This window comes from Dipodomys ordii, unplaced genomic scaffold, assembly GCF_000151885.1.
Source record: "Dipodomys ordii isolate 6190 unplaced genomic scaffold, Dord_2.0 Scaffold43, whole genome shotgun sequence".
NCBI lineage: Eukaryota > Metazoa > Chordata > Mammalia > Rodentia > Heteromyidae > Dipodomys > Dipodomys ordii.
This window is the reverse complement of record NW_012267259.1, coordinates 8,971,326-8,985,428: the sequence shown is the minus strand read 5'-3', so window position 1 is coordinate 8,985,428 and position 14,103 is coordinate 8,971,326. Positions and strand designations below refer to the sequence as shown.

Below are 14,103 nucleotides of genomic sequence, written 5' to 3'. Positions count from 1 at the left end.
GTTGAAGATAAGCACATGACTAAGTGACCACGACAGCTTCCATCTACCTCCACCCTAGCCCATCAACAGGCATTAAAAGGAAAGCTTGAGGTCCAGGAAAGGCCATTAGTCACTAGAAGGCCTCAGCAAGTGGCCGCCAGAGAGGAGCTCTGCCAAATTGGGGTGACTTAATGAATGAGCGCACACCTACATTTTCAAGCTCTTTGTTCATCCAGGTAGACTTAAGACAACAATCTGTCTTTTGGACAATGTGATTAAGCTTTTATTGTGAATGATAACACATCAAAGGCTTGAATCTAACCAACAAATAGCCTAAGATGTCAAAAGCATTCCTTAGAAGACTCTTTGGGATGGTGGTTCACTGCAAACGAAGTTCAAACCAGAAACTGTCACTTGGAAATGATGAGTTTAGTCAAGGGCAAAATATACAAGAACAGTTAAGTGTTTCGCACAAAGGACATTGTGTGGATGACCCGGTAGAACTGATGCTCGCAGAATGCAGTTTCTTAACCATTTGCTGTCCCTTTCATTGTCCACTCAGCTGGAGGGTCTTTCCTTCTCCTTGAGAACCTGGAGCAGAGTGTCTGCCAACTTAAAAATATGTATATTAGAAAGAGTTAAGCAAACATATGAGCAATGCTGAAGCATCAATCTATTACCAACAAACAATCAGCCTCATTGCGGAGCTTATTAGAAAGATGAATGTTTGTATTCACCCAGGTCTCCTCTGGAGAGCAAGGTAATTCTTCCAGGTAATTCTTAGTATGTGTGTGTGACAATACCCAAAGGAGAAATACACCCACACACATACACACACACACACACACACACACACACCTCATTTGAGATACTGCAGTTTTTGGATCTTTCTGTTGTATCTGTTAAACTTGTCTGATGATCTGAGTATATGTGAGCCAAACTATTATCCCCAGAATTTATCACTAGCACCGCAGTGGATGTGCTGGGTATACAAGGGGAATGTAGGATTTAATTCTTTCTGGGATTATTTAGGTGATCTCTCATTTACCAGTTAAAGCTGGTTCCTGAATTACCCATTACAAACCTAGCTTAGAAATGCCAATAGTGTGGGCAACTCAGGAAGAAGAGTTAAGTCTCTGCCAAAATTCAAAGATGGATTATGATTTGCTTGTTGTGACTTCTCTGGGTTTTACTGAGACTGAAGGAAGAGTAGGGAGGGAAAGTGGGAGAAAAATGAGGGAGAGGGTAACAATGTTCAACAGAAATGTACTTATTACTTTATGTATATAACTGTAACTCCTCTGAACATCACCTTTACAATAAAATTAAACTAAAATTTAAAAAAGTACTTCTTTGTTCCCATATACCCGTCTTTCTATAGCCAGATGGGAAAGTAGACTTTATTATTCTTCCCCTAGCCCAGAGTTTATTACTCTTCCCAAGATTCTCTGGCAATTTAAATTCCCTAACTTCCAGACTGGCCATTTTGGTTCTAATAAGGGAGCCGCTGCTATTCCAGGCATGTGGTTACCTGTGCTGCTGCTGAACTCTTGTGAGCAGGTGCTAATGAGCCCAAGGCCTGGGGTTATTTCCACCCTTGCCCATTAGCTTTGCTCTCCTCTGGCTCTACCAAAGAAACCATGAGACAAAAAGAAAGAAAGAAATCAGCTATCAGATGTGGGGGACAGCCACAGAAATCATCCATTGACTCAAAATATGGAGGGGTTTGGCTCAAGGGGCAGGAAGCTACTCAAAAGGAAAATGAGAGAGCTGTGTAAATGTGAGAAGGCAAAGATCCTAGAGACAGAAGCGACTGGAGGGTGGGGGAAGCCACATTTAAGATGGGATGAGCTCATCTTCCTCCACAGGGACCCGGGAAGGGCAAGCCGGGTAATCGTTACTCATGACTCTGCTTTGCTTCTCTGTTTATGGAAGTTATGTGAGAGTGTTTCATAAAGTACTGAGAAACAAAACCTTCCCATGCCCCCGACTGACTTGATGGGGCATTGATGGGGCAACGAGAGGAGTCCCTGAAGTAAGGATACGGGAAGAGGGTGCGGCTCAAGGGTTTGAGCACTTCCCTGGAAAGCCTGAGGCTCTGAGTTCAAAACCTCAGTATAACCAGAAGAAGAAAGAGGATCGGGAGGAGCAAGAAGAAGAGGAGGAGGAAGAGAGAGGGAAGGAAGATAAGGAGGAGGAGAAGAAGGAGGAAAAAGAGGAGGAGGAGGAGGAAGAGGACGAGGAGGAGGAGGAGGAGGAAGAAGAAGAAGAAGAAGAAGAGTCATTAATAGTGAGAACAAGAGCCAGGCACAGTGGTACAAATCTATAATCCCAGCTACTCATGGCATAGAAAAGTAATTCTAGCTACTCAGGATACTGAGATCTGAGGATCTCAGTTCAAAGCCAGCCCAGGCAGGAAAATCCATGAGACTCTTATCTCCAATAAAAAACCAGAAAACCAGAAGTGGCACTGTGGCTCAAGCAATAGAGCGCTCACCCGGAGCTGAAGAAAAAGAAAACGGTCTAAGATGGACACTAAGCAATTAAAACTCTCTCACATAACTACTTAAAGATAATAATAATACTAATATAATAGTAGTAGTAGTAGTAGTAAAAGAGAAACACACCCACTGCCCTTCCATAAGCCTCTGGAGTTCATCTCCCCCCACCCATTTCTTTCTGTCTCTAAAATAAAAGGAAAACAATCTAAGGCTGTAAGGAACAGACTGGGCCCAAATTACAAAGAGACACCAGAGGTCAACTGAAATCTTCCTCAAATGACAGAAGATGGCCCATCTGATTGGGGATTAAACCTTACAGCCAGCCTCAATGCTGTCTTGTGTAATAGGGAAAATCCATTCCAGGATAGAATGAATAGATTTCTGTAAAAGACATAGATAAAGGAAATATTAAGGTTAAGGTTAAACATGATTAACCATTTTTCTGTACTAGTCCTAGTTCCAGAGCTTGGTTGCTATGATCAAGGAGTCTAGAGTCAGGGTATTTTGCCACGTCTTTGTGAATTAAGTAAATATCACTGCCATCAAAACATAAGAAATGCGCAGAGTTTCTAACTACAGCTCCGGGAGAGTTGGCAAGGAGACATGATGTGTTAGTACTTCAATGGGAGGGGAGGACATGTGTGGATAGTTTTTAATTTTAAGCAAAGTCCTTCAGTCTCTGAAAGCTTCTGCAGCTAATTCTGGCAATGCTTAGCTAAGTGGTTATACTTCTCTCCAACACTGGGAGATATATGGATTTCTAATAGAACTATTCTCATGACACTCCTTCTTTTTGAATAAGGTAATTATAAGATGTTTCCTAATGTTCATAATTGCATACTTTCATTGAGTAGGAATCTCTGAAGCCATAGGAGTAATACACTGTTCTGGTCTCTGTAAAGACTAACTATCCAATTTGTCTTCCATGTTATTGGGAAATATATCCAAGAGAATAAATAGTACCAGTGTGTACAACAGCTAATTATTCAACTTGAAGGGGAATGAAATGGGATAAACTTTCTCAGCTTGTAAAAAGAAAAAGAGCACAAGCCAGGCATGGTGGCTCAAGTCTGTAATCCCAGCTACTTGGGAGGCAGAGATCAGGGATTGTGGTTTGAGGCCAGCCCAGGCAAAGCTCATAAGACTCTATCTTAACCAATGGCTAAGCATAGTGGTTGGTGCCTGTTAACCCAACTACAGGAGAAGCACAATGGCTGGGCACAGTGATGCTCACATGTCATCTCTAATGATGCAGGAAGCATAAGTAGCTACCAAAGTGACCTGAACATAAATGGAGACCTTATTTGAAAATAACCAAGGCAAAAAGGGGCTAGAGGCATGGCTCAAATGGCAGAGTGCCTGGCTTGCAAATGTGAGTTCCTGAATTCAATCCCCAGTATTGCTAAGAAGGAAGGAAGGAAGGAAAGAAAGAAAGAAGTCAAGAAATCAAGAAAGAGGGAAAAATTGCATATAAAGAGCAGAAAGCCAGGCCTGATAAAAGGAGAAATATTGTCTGTTTTTAAGCTGTTCCTCTCAGTGTCTGCCCACTCAGTCTATCCTATAGCATTGTCACTGAGAGACTTTCCTGAAACTGTTTGCTAATAATTATCCGTGAAACTTAGAATATTCTCCTGTATGTGAAAAATTTTTGATCTTTGAGAAAGGACTTCAATTTTTCAAAAGTTTCCAAATAAATGCAGAATGGCAGTAGAGCAACTCAAAACTCCAGCTGCTTGGTTTTTAAAATGAGGCATTAGCTGAGTGGGGTGGCTCGTGCCTGTAATCTTTACCTCAGGAGGCAAAGATTAGGAAGATTTCTGTTTCAAGCTAGCCTGAGAGAAAGTTCACAGAACTTCATCTCAACCAATAAAAATCTGGGCACTGTGGTGAACACCTGCCGACCGAGCTATGAGAGAAGTGTAAGTAGGAGGATTGTGGTTCAGACCAAAAAAAAATTATTCAAGAAACAATGAGAGCAAAAAACTTGGAGTGTGGCTCAAGTAGTAGAGTAGCAAGTGTCAGATCCTTAACTCAAACCCAAGTATTTTAAAAAAAAAAGGTATGAGAGATTAATAACATTCATTGTGCATGCATTGGATGGTGAGGTTTTATTAATGAGCTTTATGGACAAATCCATTTTCAATGTATCTGGGACATTTTAAAAAAAATCCTTCAAATGAATGAGCAGGACAATGTCATAGGGCTTCCAGATAATTACTTGACCAAGAAAAAGACCAGTCAGGTGGGGGCTGAGAGGTCAACCCAAGTTTACAGAGTTGTCAGAGTGAGCGTGAGCCAAGAAGAAGGCGGAGTATCGCTTAAAGCTTGTGACTCAGATGTGACCAGAGACTTCCTCAGGGCTGTGGATGAAGTTGATTCTCATTTCTCTATCAATTGGCTTCATTTAGGTTTTTCTTCCTGAATCAGAGTCACGAAAGACTACGCTTACAGGTGCTTAGCACAACAAATGAGCTTTGAGTTTGCACTGAGCAGCTGAAAAATCTCCACTGGATGGAGAATAGCAAAGGGTGAAGCCTCACCCCAGAGAAGCTGACTGAGGCTTGGGGCAAAGCCTCTGCCTGGGGGCCATCCATCACAGAGCTAAGCACTGTGAGTGAGGGAAGCAGCAGTGTGCTCTCCAAGCTCTGCAAGCACACAGCAATGTTATGTATCCTCAGAAAGAGAAGCTGCCACTGCATCCTGTGTGTCTGAGACCCAGAAGGGCCATTCCCTGGGGGAGGTGCTGCAAGGCATGTCGTATCAGAGGCCACTCGAGGGCCACCAGTGAAAGCCACATGGCCTCGCCTCCATTTTCTCACCCCTGACACAGAGGGGCTGGGGCTGCAGCTCAGTGTCAGAACACGCACGGAGCGTGGGTGAGCCCCTGGGTTCCATCCCCAGTACTCAAAAGGAAAGAAAAAGTTTAAAAAAAAAAAAAGGAAAGAATAACAGACTCCTCCTAACACTGTTTTGAGCATAAGGGTCTCTTCCCTCCAAAAAAAAAAAAGGTACATAAACTGCTTAGCCCAGCACTTGGATTCTAGTAAACACTCAGTAAAACTAGCCATGATTACTATTGAAGTTGCTATGTTTTAGGAAGGAAAGATGTATTTTAGATCACGGTTTCAGAGATTTTAGTGCCTTGTGGTGGGTGGCAGAGAAGATCTGTTCATCTCATGGTGGCCAGGAAGCAGAGACAGAGAATGCCTTGGATCTGCAATTATTGATTCATATTGTCCACTTTGCAGAAAGTTCTTTTTTCTTTTTTGTTTCCTTTTTGTTGTTAGTGGGGTTTGAACTTAGGGCCCTGTGCTTACTCTACCCCTTGAGCCACACCACTTAGCTCTTCTTGCCTTATTTTTCCAGTGGAGTCTCACATTCTTGCCCCTTTTAGATGGAGATTCTGTTTATGCCTCCAACATAGCTAGGATTACAGGCATGAACCACTGTGCCAGATTGTTCATTGAGACGGGGAGCTCAGTAACTTTTTGCCATGGCTGACCTTGAACCTCAAGTTTCCTGATCTCCATCTCTCAAGTCGCTGAGAATAGAGGCATGATCCAAACCCAGCCTCTTCAAAACTTCTTAAACGTGAAAAACACCTCATTTTTTTCATTTGCCTTATTTCCTTCTTATAAAATTTATTCTGTCCTTCTTTTATTCAGTGTTTATACTTACACATGGCCAGTTTGGGACTATTCTTTCCCTGTCATCAATAAATCACATTCAGGACAAATAAGATGAGTTCAGATATGCTCCCCACATTTTGAAACACTACAATGAAGGTGAACTAGGTGATCTTAGAACAAACAGAAAAAAATACTACTTTGTATCTAAACAAGCAAATAAATACACAAAAGCTCTCTTGTAAAAAGAGGCTTATCTAAGATAAACATATCTGTAGACCCAGAGGGGTTTATGTAAATAGAGTCCATATCATCATTATCCATATACTCTGGTGGAAAGAGGTGTATGGTGATACACATTAGTAATCTGAACCCTTAGGAGGCTGAGACTAGAGGACATGGAGTTCAAGGCTACCCTGGGCTATATGGGGAGACCTTGTCTCAAACCAAGCAACACCACCCTGCCTGGCAGGATCATGGATGCTTTAAATTAATACAACTACTGATCATTGCTAAATCAGAATTTGTCAGCAGCACACTTTTGGTATACTAAATGTAATCTAGTATGTTATTTAAAAAAAAAAAAGACAGCATGACAATTGTCTACAAGTTAGCCAACCATATACTGGTGTTGGCCTAACAGAGTGGCTATATTCACATCATAGGCAAGTTTAGGCTCCCTGATCAATTTCCCCTCCTTCCACCTCCCCATTTGGCAGCTATGCTTGTTTTATCTTTGCCTCGAACCTACATCTTTAAAATGGCTGCGGTCATCTGTATCCCATGTAGTCTGATGATTGCCCAGAGCCTGGAGCCGAGGTGGCTGATGGCTTCTGTTCCTCTTTGCTTCCAGAAGGCCCAGCAAATTCCTCATGGCTTCTTTCCACTGAATATATTCCTGCAGTTGCTGGTTCAGGTCATCTCCCTCCAAAGCATCTGGGGACTCCCCTGTGCTCTTTTTCCCCATCAAGTGCCCTGTAAAAACAAGAGCAAACCCGAATACACACATTAAATGCAGGAGGCTGAATAAATGAGACACATGTGGCTTCTTCCTCAATTCAGAATAAATAGCCTTTTAGCCATGTGCTGGTGTCTCATGCCTGTAATCCTAGCTACTCAGGAGGCTGAGATTTGAGGATTTGAGCTTCAAAGTCAGCCATAGCAGAAAAGTCTGTGAGATTCTTATCCCAATTAACCACCAATCAGCTGGAACTGGAGCTATATCTCAAGGGCTAGAGTGCCATCCTTGAGCCAAAAAGCTAAGAGGCAGTGCTCAGACCTGGGTTCAGTACTGTTGCAAAATAAATAAATAAATAAATGAAATAGCAGTTTCACCAGGTGCTGGCAACTCAAACCTGTAATCCTAGCTACTCAGGAGGTTGAGAGCTGAGAGCTGCAGTTTGAAGTCAGCCCAGACAGCTCACGAGACTCTTATCTCCAATTAAGCACCAGAAAACTGGAAGTGGAAACTGTGGCTCAAAGTGGTAAAATGCCACGTTTCAGCAGAATAGCTCAAGGGCAGTGCCAGGCTTGAGTTCAAGCCCAAGACTGACAAAAAAAATAGCAGTCATTAAGAGTGATTTATACATGGCACATGGATTTTGCTTTTTGTGCAATGAGCTGGAAAGAATTCAGAACTGTGACCCTGGATCCCTGGGTTTGACTTCTGAGCTTTACTAACTAGCCGAGTGACCTCCGCCAATTTGTATAGCATCTTCAGATTTTGATTCTCCCAATTATAAATGAAGATGGTAGACCAAATGACCCCTAAAGAAACCTTCCAAATCTAAAATTCTATCCTCAATTGTGCAGGTACCAAACTCTATTTCCCACTGGAAGGTGGAATTCAAACTTCTTTCTCAGCCAATTTTGAATTGCCACTGAAAATAAAAATCGAGTTATTTCTTTGTGAAAGTAAAAAAAAAAAAAGTCAATCTGTCTTATTTGTCATACAATTGTACCCAAGGAATTTTTCATTTAAACTCTTTCAGAATCTTAGCTGAGATCAAATCTAGGAAACTACACCTACAAGTTATGGTTTATTAAGAGAGGAATGAAAAAAAAATGTTGAAAACTTGTCGGCCAGATAAATGTAGACTTTCTCTCTTGGATGTCTGAAATGGTCAGAGAAAGTCTCTCTGAGAATCTGCTGCATAAATAAATAAAACCTGCAATTCATGAGGCCAAAGGAGATATGTATGCAAGTGAGAATAATAGAGTTAGAAATGCTATACAACCAGATCTTTGGTCTTTTAACTTGTTTGTTTTGTTTTTGTTTGTTTGTTTCCAGTACTGAACTCAGGGCCTATTGCTTCCTTGGCAAGCACTCTACCACTTGATCCATGTACCCCACCCACTAGGCTTTTTTGCACCTAGTTTATTTTTCATATGGAATCTTAGGACCAAGATACTCCTACTTGTGCATCTAGAGTGTCTGGGATCATAGACATGCATCAACATGCCTACTTGTTTGCAGGGAAATCTTCAAATTCTCAAATCCTCAAAGATCTTCCTGTCTGCTTCCGAAATAGCTGGGATTGCAGACTGTGACCCATCATTCCTGGCCCTGAAGTCTACACTCTTAACACCCTGGTCTATTGCATAAATAGACTTAGGTTTCCTCACTTTTTAAAGTTTGTCTTTCCCATCTCTCTAAAACTGGGCCTTACATAAGCTCTTTGGAATTTCTAATATCGATAAAACTTTGATGCTTTTTTTTTTTTTTTGGTCAGTCGTGGGGCTTGAACTCTGGGCCTGGGCGCTGTCCCTCAGCTCTTCAGCTCAAGGCAAGCACTCTACCACTTGAGCTACAGCGCCACTTCCGGTTTTCTAGTTGTTTATTGGAAATAGGAGTCTCACGGTCTCTCCTGCCCGGGCTGGCTTTGAACCGCGATCCTCAGATCTCAGCCTCCTGAGTAGCTAGGATTACAGGCGTGAGCCACCAGCGCCTGGCAATGCTTTTTATTTAAAGCATACAGGTGAAGAAGGTCTTTGCAATGATATCTATGTGGATTAGCATTAGATAGATTGAAGGTAAACAAGATGAGAAAGAGCTCCTGTCACTTAATGTTGAGAGACCCCCTTCCCAGGAGCTCTGCCCTCCAGCAGAGTTGCCCACCTTGGCAACTTATTGCTGTTGTGGTCACTGTGATAGACAGTTTAAATATGCATGATTTCATTTGATCCACCCCATAATAAGTTTGTGCAAATGAAATTTGCCAGCCATCACACGGGCATAAAATTCAAGTTCTAGGATTCAAATCAGCTCAGAGTCCAGAGACTTATTATATTAAATTACTTTGAAGTGTTTTTTAGCTCCCTAAAAATATAAGGCACCGAGCATCATTCTGGGGGCCGCAAATAGGATAAGGTCTGCACAAAAAGACTTTCTAATATGATCAAAAGCAATAGGGACCCTACATTAATCATGACTCAATCCGTGACTCAGAGAGATGAGTTCTGTGACCATTAGAAAAGTTTCAAGTGTGAGCATTTGCCAAGTCATTTATGATAGGTCTTCTTCTAACATCCTATCAAGGAAACTCCCAGGATCCAGGTCTGAAAGCTAGAATGCTTGGATCATCACTTACCTGTGGAGTTAACCTAGTATCTAGCTTTCTATGACCCTCGCAGCAGCTCAAACAGTGACGATGCTGCACAAATCCCCAGGAAGCCCTGATGTGCTGGCTTTAGTTACACGGAGGAAATTAAATCATGCTGATCGAAAGGCAGTACTGGAACTCTGATGCTCCCAAGTAATGACTTCAGTCACTTCTGCCCTCCCTAATGGCCTGGCATCTAGTTAGGATGCGAGAAATGAGAGTGGATTTAAGGCCAAAGAAGCAGAGGGCAAATGAACTTCTACTTTTTGTGGGAGGTTGGCTCCTTTTCTTTCTTTCTTTTTTTTTTTTTTACAGACAACAACTTCATTTTGTCCTGCCTGGAGAAATCTGTGGATTTTCCTATAATGGGAGAATACAAATATGCTCCAACATAGGATGGACTTCATGTAGAGTCCTGGTAACATTAGACTTGTTTCAATGCTTGTTTGTGGGGTACATAATATTCAGCTCCCTACTCCAAATCCATAAGCTGATTACTGAGGAAAGCATAACATCTGGAGTAGTCCCCACAGAGACACACATTCCCCACGTCCTAGTTCACTATCAACTATCAACCAAAGCATTGTCTCCATGGCAACATGAGGACTTGCCCACTTCTACTCCTTCCCCATCATCTGTCACACGTCCATACCCCAAGAATGGAGACCTCAGAAAAGACAAAAGACTGGCACTTTAAAAAAAAAAACAACCCTAGCTCAAAGTTGGAAAACATCAGTCCTGGTGAGTCATTTTAAAGAGATCAGGAAGGACAGCTTTGAATCACATATGAATTTTCTTTGAAGTAAAAGATTGAAAACAAACCCAAACTAAAGTGTTGGGCGCTTCTGACAGCCAGTTTTGCTGGAGCTGTACTTTAAATTTCACATTTCCAGAGGTGGCCCTACAGAGTGAAGCCGTTCTGTGATTCCCAGCTCAACCTACTGGGATTTGCTTCCTACCATGGCTAGAGCCACACCCACCAGCATTTCCTGAAAGCATAGCCCACAGTCACCCGTGTTGGCACTGACATGTATTTTCATTGCACAAACAAAACATCTCCACGAACATCAAGCCACCTAGAAAATTTAGCATGTTTTCAAGCTGTTAACTCCTTTTCCATGACAGCACTGGGCTTCTCTGAGCTGGAAGAGGCAACTCCCTTAGTGAGCCTATCAATGCATGCGAACAACTTCTCTGTGGATTGAAATGTGCAGCTTCCATTTTATCTTAATTATAATGAAGCCACATGGGGTAGTGCATCACTGTAGTCCTGGCATTCAGGAGGCTGAGGTAGGAAGGTCACAAGTTGGAGGTCAATGTGGGCTGTGTAGTGAGAATCTATCTGAAAATGTTAAGAGCCAGGGGTGTAGGTCAATTGGTGGAGTGCTTGCCTAGCACACACGACCCTGCATACAATCCTGACTAGCATCACCACCACCACACTAACAGCAGCAGCAACAAAACTGCACTTCTTTGGTGACTGAACAAGCTACGTATTTTTTTGAGGTCATTGAAAGCAAAATTTAAAATCTAGTATCATTCCTTTTTACTAACCTGTGTATGCTGATCGAGTATGCTACCAAAGCAAACTATTTTTTCCCCTCCAGCACAATGCACTTTTAGGCTAAAATGTGGTTGTCTGCCTCACCTCCCTCTTTCTCCTGCTCTTCTCCAAATCTGTACTATTAGCAGAGGGAAAAGGTAAAGCAGTGCTCTTGAGATTCGTTTGTAAAAGGGCACGGGGGTTTGTAAAAGGGCACGGGGGAAGTTGGGTTCCAAAGACTCACATCTGTAATCGTAGCTACTGAGGAGCCTGAGATGTGAAGATCCTGATTTGAAGCCAGCTTGAGTAAATAAACCAGAGAGACTCCAATTCAAGTCCAATCAATCACCCCCTCAAAAAAAAAAGCCAGAAGTAGAGGCGTGGTTCAGGCCACAGAATGCAAGCCTTGAGCAAATAAAGCTAAGGCCCCTGTCTCAACACAAAACAATCAATTTCCATGTGGAGTTGCCATGGCTCAGTGTACTTTTGTGTTAGGAACAGCCACTTACTACTGACAAAGACAAAGACACTCAAATTACCTGTGGGGAGACATGCGTCCCATCCACTAGTCGAACCGGCCTGGCTTCCACTAAATCTAATAGGATGCCAGTGTTCTCAGCCAAGTCCATTGACCTCTCTTTCTCCCAGGGATTACCTCCCAGCAGCAAAAGAGACACAAGAAAAATCCCAGAGTCTTATTCCTCCTTTCCTGCCCACCAGCTGGTGCTCTGGATCAGACAATAGCCATTGATGTAGGCTCTCAGGAGCCCTTTGAAGAATCAACCGTCTTAAGTTTTGCCTCCTTTAACACCTCAGGTATTCTTCATGCTGGTACCACAGCACCTCTCAGCTGTGTGTATGCCTACCTCTGGGCTGCTCTCCTCTCCACACTGGAAGACGTGGGTCCTAGGGGCCCTGAGATCACAAATCCCCCAGGACTGCCCCAGGGACAAAGCACACACAGCCTTGAAAACAGTTCCAGCCTCACAACGCCCCCCCATCCCATCCCCCATCACCGTGGCTAAGACGGGATGGGGCCGATATTTGAATTACTTTTCCAACACAGGGCCCCCTCAACCAAGTAGGCACACACACACACACACACACACACACACACACACACAGCCCTTTGGACTCCGATTGCTGGGGAGGCCACGGGCGCCTAGTCGTGGGGAAGCTCTGGCAGATCTCTGATCTACCCACGTGTCCTGACATCCTTCCAGCCAGTCTGTCTTGGGGGTTGGGGGGGGGGGTTCCCAGAGAGCTTCCAAGCGCACTCCTGAAAAGCAGGACTTGTTGGTTACGGCAATGGCACAGGATCGGCGAGGGGAGGGAGACGGTGGCTGGATCGGAGGAGACAGAGAAAGATGGGGCTCAAGGAACAGAAGCTGGCCTGAAGCTCACGCACCCTGGAGGGAGGGAGGGAGGAGTGGGCATAAGAGGAGGAGGAACAGCGCTGCAAAGGCAACTGCGAACGCTCGGGGAGCTGGGGACGGGGCGAGCGTCGGGGCCGGGGCTGGAATCGCGGGGTGGAAGGCTGCGCCCGTCCGCACCTGTGGCAGATCCCAGATCCCAGACGCACCGGGCCGCTTGGCTCCCTAAAGTTCTTCCAGGGGAGACCCGTACTCCTCCCCACGTCTAGACGGAGCTTCGGAGGACAAAGCAGGGCGGGGGGTAGGTGGGGGGAACAGGTGGGCTGCGCCCAGGTCGGGTCTCTCGGAGCGCTGGGCACCGGCTCGGGTGCCCTGGGGGCGATCAGGGTCCAGTCCGGGGGCTGCTGAGGGTGGGGAAGGGTGGGGTGGAGTTTGGGGAGTTCTGAGAAGTGTTTCTGAAGAAGCCCCCACCCACCCACTCCCCAAAATAAAAACGGGGCGATGGAAGCGCTGAGAGCTGGGGAGCGCGGCCCCCCGCGGCTGGCCCATCCCGCCCAGGGCGCGCGCCCGCGCGCACCCCACTCCGGACACTCACCCACGGCCCAGTGGTTGCCGCGCGGATACATCTTGGCCAGCACCGTCCCTCCGCCCCCCGGCACCGGGGCGCCCGGCCCCCGGGGCGCCTGGCACAGGACCAGCGCCAGCAGGACCAGCGCGAGCTCGGGGCGGCGCATGATCTCGGCGGGGCTGGCGGAGGACGGAACCGCGGACCTCGGAGCAGCTCCGCCGCCGCCACCGCCGCCCGCGCACTGCTGCAGCCTTCCCTCCCCCCGGGCCCTGACTTTATAGGGGAGCCCAGGCGGGGTGTCGGGGGGCGGGGTAGGGGGGCCTCTGGAACGGCAGACCCGAGCGCTCTGACGTCTCCCTATAGCGAGCCGGGGCTCCCGACGGACGCCTGGAAATCATCCATCTCCCTGCAAGGGATGAAAGGCTGAGTGTCTATGCCCCCCCTCCCTCCCCGCCCACCCTCCCCCTACTTTATCCTCTTGTCCCCTCCATCCTCGACGACGCCATGGCCCCAACACTCTTTAGGGAACTCCTCCCTTCCCTGCCCTCCAGCGCTGCGCCATCATCGCCATCCTCAGCCCATCCTGGGGTTCCAAGAAGCCCCTGCCCACTTGGACCACGCGCGATCGAGGATGGCGCGGAAGACACGCTTTGTGGACAGAGCTAATGCCAGCTGGATGAAACCCACGCCCGCCCCCTCCCCCGCCACCCCACATCCAAGAGGAAGATGTTTCCTGCTGCTGCTGTGGAGTTCACACGACCCCCAGACTGGCGCGTGCATGTCTCTGAAGTTGCTCAACTTCTCTGTGCTCTTTCTATTGCCAGATCTAAAGACCCAGTCACTAACCCGGCCCCATTACACACACACACACACACACACACACACACACACACACACACACCACCTTCTAA

General features: G+C 45.6%; 1 protein-coding gene across 2 annotated transcripts; it reads right to left on the bottom strand.

The window, feature by feature from the left end:
* Nucleotides 1-256: 256 nt before the first annotated feature.
* On the bottom strand, nucleotides 257-13,358 carry Grp (gastrin-releasing peptide). Of its 2 annotated transcripts, none has more exons than XM_013018931.1 (3): nucleotides 13,220-13,358; nucleotides 6,842-7,081; nucleotides 257-594 (listed from the first exon to the last, which is right to left on the bottom strand). In XM_013018931.1, exons 1-3 carry the CDS (start codon nucleotides 13,356-13,358, stop codon nucleotides 527-529), a joined length of 447 nt encoding a protein of 148 aa, XP_012874385.1. In that variant the 3' UTR covers nucleotides 257-526. The 2 variants fall into 2 exon arrangements, with proteins under 2 accessions (XP_012874385.1, XP_012874386.1); XM_013018932.1 differs by having other exon boundaries at nucleotides 257-591; nucleotides 6,858-7,081.
* Nucleotides 13,359-14,103: the final 745 nt, after the last annotated feature.